This window comes from Anarrhichthys ocellatus, unplaced genomic scaffold (assembly GCF_004355925.1).
Source record: "Anarrhichthys ocellatus isolate YVR2014 unplaced genomic scaffold, GSC_Weel_1.0 scaffold45, whole genome shotgun sequence".
NCBI classification, from domain to species: domain Eukaryota; kingdom Metazoa; phylum Chordata; class Actinopteri; order Perciformes; family Anarhichadidae; genus Anarrhichthys; species Anarrhichthys ocellatus.
Window position 1 is genome coordinate 1,604,299 of NW_022280075.1, and position 9,078 is coordinate 1,613,376.

A 9,078-nucleotide genomic window follows, 5' to 3' on the forward strand; every position below is an offset into this window, starting at 1 on the left:
ATAGATAGATATCTATAGATAGATATCTATAGATAGATATCTATAGATAGATAGATAGATAGATAGATAGATATCTATAGATAGATAGATATCTATAGATAGATAGATAGATAGATATCTATAGATAGATAGATAGATAGATAGATAGATATCTATAGATATCTATATCTAGATAGATAGATAGATATCTATAGATATCTATATCTATATATATAGATAGATATCTATAGATATCTATATCTATATAGATAGATCTAGATATATATATATATATATATATATATATATATATATCTCTCTCTGAAATAATTGGAAAGTACTTAGAATTACGAGCCGTTTCTGTTGTGTGTTTTTTCTGCAGGATGTCCGTCTGTCAGTCTTCGAGGGCGACCTCGCAAGAGGAGAGGCCAAGACGACAAAGACTCCCCGAACTCCAGCCAATCAGAGTCCTGGATTGAGAGGATGAAGGTTTGTCCCTAATATGTCATTTTTTAAGTCTGTGGGGCTTACATTTTTTCAGTCACAGCAGTATCTTTAATTATTATTAAGTTAAATGCAAAGTTAAATGCACCAACTACCAGGTTTGTTTGAAGCCTCTCTGAAGAATCTCTTCTTGGAGGCCCAGCAGGGTTCGTCCACCAAGCCATAATGTGAGGGGGGAAAACAAACACTCCAGATACAACAACCCTAAATCTGCTAATTACATGTCCTAGAGCCAGTGTTATAAAGTTAAAAAAATTGCAACAAAACATAAATACCAATAAAGGTGAGGAAAGCACCTTTCAACAAGAAGCAAAGAAATGCATAATACACAATAAAGTCAGCCACAGCTGTACTTTGTTTAGTGCTGATTAGCAAATGTTCGCATGCTAAAAATGAAACTAACCATGGTAAACATTATACCTGCTGAATGCAGCATGTTCACAGTGTCGGTGTGAACATGACACTGTGTTGACACTGCTGTTAGCATGCTGATGTTAGCATGTAGCTCAAAGCACTGCTGTGTCAAAGTACAGCCGCTGTCGTAGATTGTTATTCTTGTTCATTTAGATATAAAAGGTGGACGTGTATTTAAGATGATAAAGGAAACTCATAATTACTGTATTAATAAAGACTTCACTGACACTGAGACTTGATTGATCACTAAACAACACGACTACAGACTTCTAAAACGTGAAGCAAAACGACCGACAATTTCTAGTTTCATTCTATGTGTTACTGTGTAAACTGGTTTAGTCTGTCCCTGTCTGTGTTGTAACACTCGTCTCCTCTCAGGAGAACGTGATGGGCAGCGTGGAGGTCGGCTGTGAGGGCAGCTGGCTCCCCGACCCTGAGGAGCAGCTGTTCCTTGATCAGCTCTTCGCCTACATGGAACGCCTCGGCTCGCCCATCCACAAAGTCCCCAACCTTGGCTTCAAGAAGAGTGAGTCTCATTGTCTATTTCTTCTTTTTGTCTATCTGTTCTTTCTTTCTCTCTTATCTGTACGCTCTTTTTTTTAATCTCTTTTTTTTTGGCCTTTTTGTCTTTCTTCTCTTTCTGTTTTTTATTATTTTCTTTCTGTTTCTCATGTATTTCTTTCCTTTCTGTCTTACTTATATTTTGGTTTCTTTGGTTTCTGTTCTTCCTTTATATTTCCATCCTTTCCCCTCCTTCTATATTTTGTTCTTTCCCTCTTTGAAAGGTGCTCTTGACATTAGAGAAATTAAAGGAGAAGTTGACGGGTTCAGTTCATCCCCATCATGCTTCTGGCTAAATCTGTCAGAAAACATTTCTGTTCCACCTTTTCATTTAACCAGAACTGCCCCGTTGAGATTACAAATCTTTTTCAAGAGGCCAAAAGTTACAGACCGACAACCTAAATCACAAACGCTAAAAATATCCCACAAGATAGCAGATTAATAAAGTCATATCAACAATAAGGTCTTATAAAAGATCACATCTTAGAAACAACAGCTGATTAAAACAGCACTGTGGATGGCTGCAGCTCAACACTCCTGCTCGACTGGTTTAACGATCACTTGTTTGTGTTCAGGCTTCATATCGTATCTCTGCTGTTCAGTTTACCAGCAGCAGAAAATGTTCTTTAAAATGAAAGTCATATTTCAAGTTCAGCTTTTTGTTCTGCCTTCACCATCACCTATTACGTATAACAATACAAATATACATCATGCAGAATAATACCACAACTCAAAATGTGAACTTCTTCATTAGAAATACAAATGTAATGTTTCTATCATATCTTTATTTACTTTATACTTATATCAAGTTCAATTAAATATTCATACTGATAAAATACTATATTTAATATCTAGGGAAACTTTGGGATCTTAACTATCATTTTGATCTGAGATAAACTGAATACAAAAGTTTTTACTCGTGGAGCTGCCTGAAGCTTTTGTGTGTTTGATTATGTAAATATGTGGCAGCGGAAGTCCTGATCTAAAGCGGTGCTTCTGCTCTCTGTCTTCCCCTGAGGATCGTTAACATTTCATCTGATCTGTTTCATCATATTAAGGCTGCAGTCAAACCCTAATCATATACAAACAGAAGGGTTTGTTTTATCTGGATCTTTATAAGCAGGAGAGAATAAAACTGTGCTCATTTGAAGTCCTTTACAGGTTTTTATCAGAGCACATTTGTTTAATCAAATTGAGTACTTTTATTTCAGAGGTACAACTTTTGTCTGCCGTGTTTCATATTTGCATGTCTCATCTGTTTCCACTTGCCATGCTGCCGAGTTTAAACATGTCCGCCTCCTCTCTCCTTAGTTGACCTCTTCCTCATGTACTCTGTGGTCAAGCGGCTCGGAGGCCACAAAAGGGTGAGTCGCTTCAAGTTATTTCAGTTTATTTAGCCTTTTTAACCTTTATCTTGGGGAATAGTTTGATATTTTGTGAAATTCTTATTTGTTTCTTCGTGGAGAGTTGCATGAGAAGATTGAAACCACTCTTATGTCTGAACGCTAAATATTTACTTAGCATCAGCAGCCAGTTAGCTTAGCATAAAGACACATCCAACTCCACACCCTAAACAAATAGAGAGAGCAGGCCCTACAACAATGTGTTGTTTTGGGTGGTAAACGGGCCTTTGTAATTCAGATTGCCACCTCGAAAATAGGTATGTGCATTCAGTGACAATCAGTGACAATCAGTCATTTCTAAGCAGTTTTCAGTAAATAAACACACAGAAAACCCAGCTTTACAATCGATGTAAACAGGCAGAAGGTACAGAAACGGGCGGTATAGTTTCAGCTCAGTGCGGCTCTGTTGACAACAAAAGGCCTGTTCAATCGTTCATTTCTCCCTCTGTACTGAGCTGAGCCTTGTACTGAACAATACTGCATTATACAACATGGTGTTACACCCCTAATGACACACTGTATAATGTATGTAATTGTTGCAACACACACCCAACAACTCACACGCCAAACAAAAAACAAAAAATTAAGTTCAAATGAATTTTCAACCCACACAGACTCATCCTAAAATATGTCCCAGCTGCGGTCACACTTAATTCAGCTCCTCGTCCATTTTCATGATGATTACCCATTGAACGTGTCTTATTTCTGAATGGTAGTTCAATTTTCCAATTCAAAGTGAACCCAGCAAACACGCGTTCCTTTTCAGCAGGATTTCAGAATTTCAAAGGTGTGTGTGTGTGTGTGTGTGTGTGTGTGTGTGTGTGTGTGTGTGTGTGTGTGTGTGTGTGTGTGTGTGTCACAGGTGACATTGGACCGTCTCTGGAAAATAGTCTATAACGAGCTGGGAGGATGCGCCGGCAGCACCAGTGCTGCTACCTGCACCAGGAGACACTACGAGAGGTCAGACATGAACATGAACCCCTCCTACGAAATCCTTCAGGCTCAAACAAAAGGTCCAAATCTAAAAGTACATGCACTTAGCATCCTGTAACTGTGTGTGTGTGTGTTTATCTCAGGCTGATGCTTCCTTATGAAGAGCACCTCGGAGCAGCAGCAGCAGGAGGAGAAGCAGCAGAATTCAAAATCCCAGAATCCCCCATGCCTCTGAAACCCAGAGGGATAAGAGGAAGGAAACCACTTCAGAGAGGCAGAAAACCAGGACCCAAATCCAAGGACAAGAAGATGACAACCCCTGCTGCTTCTCATGCTGTAAGTGACAAAGCAAATGTACACAATAGTTCATTTTATTATCATTTGTTTTAATCATGTAATGACTTGGATGACTTTGCTACTCCTTCAAACTCAATTTGCCTCCTGTTCTGTTTACTTCTGCTGCCAATTTGCACCGTACAGGTTTTTCAGTCAGAGATGTGTTTTTGCCAGCGTTGGCTCTTCATCTTAAAGAAACACTGTGACGTCATTGACTCTTGATAAGTTTGGAAGCAATATCGGAATGTACCTTTTTAAATAAGTTTGTCTTGATAAAACCTGCAAACATCCTAACATGTCAGGGGTCGTATTCACAAAATATCCTAGGACTAAAAGTTATGAGACATTTTTAAAATGTAGGGTGTGTCAGCCCCATCTTTAGCCATTTATTAAGTTTTTGGTCTAATCTTTTGGAATAATGACATATTAATAACTTTTAAAAGTATATTTTGATGGTGGTGAGTTAATAAAGATCCAATCGGCTTACCCACAAGTCACAACAATCCACAGTGGAGATGATGGTGAGCACAAATAAATAAATAAAGCTGGTTCCATGGCCATCGCTGGATTTCCAGCTAAAAACAAGTGAGTGTTTTATTTTGTGGAAAGCCAAAGTCCTTTGTGAATACGGCCCAGATGAAGAAAGCAAGGTAAGGGAAATGCATTGATATTGCACATTTCATTGCTGGTAAACTCAATGAGCTGCACATTATATGTACACAGCAATAAGTAACATGTACAGAATACAAGAACGTGCAACTACAGTACAAGAGAAAAATACACACAAAAAACAACAACATCCTAAAGACATGAACAAACCCAGCGAAGGCTTAAAAGACACTAGACACGAGCGCTGATCTGCGTCTCTCCGAGTAGATCGTGAACCCAAGCGGCACCTTGGTGGTGAAGAGAGGCAGAGGCCGGCCACCGGGCACGCGCAACAAGGCCACGCTGATCGCTCAGGCCAAGCTGGTGGCTCAGCAGCAGGCCAAAGCCAAAGCAGCAGCCGAGTCTCAGCAGCAGAGTCCTCTGCTTCCAGTCCGAGGGGACGGTGGACCGGCCCCCAGCAGCACGCACAGGGTAACGCCTCCAACACTGCTGTCCTGTGAAATGATCACCACCTGTAGGCTTGATAGGACCTTAACGTAATATGTATTTAAACTATACAGAGCTGCAACAAAACCTTTCAAAAGCTGATAACGGATGAATAAATATGACTAAACCCTATCCATGACCGCCTTGTTCTTCTTCTCTCCTCCCTCCCTGCAGCCCGTCTATCCGGCTATCCTCCCTGTCAACATGCCCCTCACCCCCGACCTCTCCCCCATGTCAGCCCCCTTCCTCCCCTTCCTGCCCAAACCAAAGGAGCCGATGCCGGACCGAGGGGAGTCCGTGGCTCCTGCTCCAGGTGTGCTCCTCTCCACTCTGCCTCGCCACTTTGTTGGAGGATCTCTGGGCGGCTTCAGTCCCATCAAAGGCGTCTGTCCTCTGGATGTCTTCAGGAACCGCATCAGCCTCCAGAGAGTCCCGGAGAGCCCGGCCCTGACTCCTCAGAACCCGACCCAGCACCACCCGACCATCTACACACTCCAGCCCAAAAGTGGAAGCCTGAATACGCCTCATCCCAGCGGGGACCAGCTCCAGCCTCAGCCCCACCCGCTGCACCAGCAGCAGCAGCAGCACAACCACTGCTCGGGGTGTAACGTGGACGAGGCAGCCCAGAGAGGAGGCAGCCGGGACGCCAGGAACCGGCCTCCTCTGCCCCCTCTCCGGGTCCTGCCTTTGAACCTGGACTGCAGCGTTCAGGTGTGCCAGCTGATGAGGACTCGTCTGGGCTCATCTCAATTCCAGACCTTCACCCGCCGACTGTCGGAGGCTCTGTCCCAGGACCTGAGCACCAAGCCCCCCTGCTCTCCCATCACCCCTCCCCCCGAGCAGGCGCTGCCTCTCAACCTCAGCAAACGCTTAACGGCTAAGAGACCCAGCACGGAGGGACCGGAGCCGAGTCTGGCAACGATCAACGGGATCACGGATCAACCGTCATCCAAGAGATCCAGACTTGGCTGCACGGAGCAAGCCGAGGGCTTCAGCCTGGGAGGCCGGTCCAGCTCTGGAGGAAGTGACGGAGGAGGAGAACAGGATGTTGAGATGGAGAACCAGGAGGAACCCGCGGACCTGAGCTCCCCTAGCAGGATCAGGGCCTTCCTGCTCGGGCTGCCACCCTTCCAGGTGAAATTTGAGGACGATCTGAACGGGACGAGGTTTGGGAAATTTCTTCCACCGGTATCCATGGCCGACACCCCAAGGACCGAGACAGAGACAGGAGAGGGAGGAGTGGAAGTAAAGGAGGAGGTGGTGGTTGAAATAGAGCGACGTGAAGCTGAGAGAAACAACAAACTACAGAAGTCAGAGCAGGAGGAGAAGGATCCCCCCCACCTCTCTGGTCCAGCAGAGCTGAAGAGAGCCGGGCCCTCAAACACTGACACGCACTGTTTTTAGCATTATTCCCTCTGTTGATATTAGCATTTTGTCTGATAAATTAGGGATTTGTTTCCACCGTGGGGCTTGGTGTTGGTTTTGGATGCCGGATGTTTCAGCGGTTGATCCGGCTCAGGTTAACGCCTGAACATCTGGAGCAGGGACGTTTTCTTTGCTTCATTTGAGAAAAATTGAACTCACAACTTCTTTCTTTCCCATTTTTGTCTCCTTGTTGTTTTTTTCCGTCTTTTTAGATCACGTCGTTGATTGAACTTTGCAGAGGAATGACGACACTGAGACTCATGACAATCACAAATCAGTTTCTCTTTCTTTCTCTGTTCGCTTCTGTCTCTTTAAGGTAAAACACAAAGAAACAGAGAAGTGTGACTCTTAAACACTGCCATAACACTATTAACTCTACTATTCAATGTTTCGGTGGAATGTTGAAAAAGATCCATATTACTTAAAATATAAATCATTCTATCTATGCGTGATGCTATGCATCAAGACTTCATAAATTAGCATCTAGAGTGTACTGTAGTTTGATAGTTTCATTTTTAAATTGTACTCTACTTCTGTAGAGAGATAGTTATTTTCTGATAAAGTGTCTAGATGTTATCTGGAGCTCCTCAGTCTTCACGTTATAGCTCGTTAAGTGAAGCCTTTCTGTAGTCCTGCTCGTTAGAAGAAATTATATAAACTTACACATATGTGCCTTAAATGGCCGGCGATCTGTTTCATCGCTGGCTTCAAATACATTCAGTTAAAGAGATACCTTGATGTTGGACCTGTTAGGTTTCCCTTCACTCCTCAGCAGGGCTGGGTGTCCTTGAACTACTAGTGTGGAGACGATGCCTGAGATTCTGTTATGTTGAGAAATGAAACAACTTTTAACAAAAGAAGCCAAAGTCATCAAATTTTAAATGTCTTAATATTAGCAGCTGTACTTAAAACTGGTAAAAATGTAGGTTTAAATCAAGAGGTTTAAAAATGCTGACACGTTTCACACGGCACTAATAAATGAAGTAAAAGTTTCGATACCCAGCCCAGCTGTTTTCCTTGTTAACACCACTGTGGCCACTCGTTGGCGCCGTCGTCCCGCCTTCATCGCTACCACTCGTTCAGCCGATAACGAATCAGCACAGGCAAAAGAATCGTGTGTAGAGATCAAACATGTAGCCCAAACATTCAGACTACCTCAGCTGTTTTTCCAACAATTTACATTTTTTCTTAAATTCCAGAAAAATATTGGTTTGTGTCTTTTCTTTAAATTAGTTGACAATAAGAAAAATATATAATATCACCAGAATTATCCTTCAACCTGCAATCTGGATACTTCACGGATGTGCTTTACCCCTGATATTACACAGCGGTGGAGGTAGTTGACCTTTCAACTTGTCAGGGTGTTTATTTTTTGTTATGTGAATAGTTTGACATTTTTGGGAAGTAGACTTACTTGCTTCCTGGCCGAGTGTTACCAACATCTCTAAAAGCTTACTCTTTAATACTTTATACTTTTGTTTAATCTGTACAAAAAAGTAAATGTAAAAATGACACGTTGTGGTCCTTGTGGGAGGTTGTATACCACCATTTTTGTTTGCTGGGAGCACCAGTCAAGAAGTAGTCTGACACATAACTCTTTTAAGATTAAGATTTAAACATTTTAATCAGTGAGCGTTAGCGGTGTATTTTGTGACTGTTGGACAGAACCTGGCTAGCCGTTCCCCCTCTTTGCATTCTTTGTGCTAAGCTAGGCTAATCATACATTTAGTAGTATTATATATATTATATTATATTTGAGTAGTATCGATCTTCTCGTCTAAATCCGGGCAAGAAAGCAAAAAAGCCGTTGCTTTAAGAGAGCGGCCGACATTCTCATTCTCAGTGAAAATGAGAAAATCGAACCTTAAGCATTCACCAAAGAACGTGTTGCCGTTTCCCACTTTAAACCAATCCTCCTCTTCATCTAAAGTGCCAACACACCGACACCATATTGTGACAAAAACCCAATGTAGCTGTAGAAAAGAAAATCAAAATGTCAAGGTATCCCTTTAACCGCAGTCTTCTCCTTCCACTCGTCTCGGTTGGTTTCAGACTTGCACACCTACTGTACCCACGTGCTTCATTTGTTTTTCCATATTTATATTTGCCATGTTTCATTTCATCTTACTGCCAATTTCTTTTTGTTATTTTAATAGTGGAATCAGCTACGACATCGAAATTAACTGGTGCTGTTTATTCTTTATGTAGCCATATTGTTGTTGTTTTTAATGGTTAAAGCTGCAAATTCTTTTCATCTCAGAAAGTCATTAGTCTCAAACAGCTTCTTCCTGCTTTTGAAACGAGTTTAACATTTCTCACAGCAGATTTATTTGTCCGGAGAGTTTTAAGAAAATATTTTAAAGAACTAAATTAAAAGATAACATGACTTGTAATGAAAATATTTGCAGTTTTATTCTGATTTATAGGG

The 9,078-nt window shown here is 41.9% G+C and overlaps 1 protein-coding gene across 1 annotated transcript in view; it reads left to right on the plus strand.

Annotated features, from left to right (window-relative positions):
• LOC116395258 (AT-rich interactive domain-containing protein 5B) overlaps positions 1–6,955 on the plus strand; it is a 32,233-nt gene extending 25,278 nt beyond the window's left edge. Inside the window, exons 6-12 of the mRNA XM_031868993.1 lie at positions 362–468; positions 1,276–1,423; positions 2,770–2,822; positions 3,724–3,821; positions 3,938–4,130; positions 5,007–5,210; positions 5,400–6,955. Coding sequence (XP_031724853.1) covers positions 362–468; positions 1,276–1,423; positions 2,770–2,822; positions 3,724–3,821; positions 3,938–4,130; positions 5,007–5,210; positions 5,400–6,629 — 2,033 coding nt within the window. The 3' untranslated portion in view covers positions 6,630–6,955. The remainder of the gene's footprint in view (positions 1–361; positions 469–1,275; positions 1,424–2,769; positions 2,823–3,723; positions 3,822–3,937; positions 4,131–5,006; positions 5,211–5,399) is intronic.
• Positions 6,956–9,078: the final 2,123 nt, after the last annotated feature.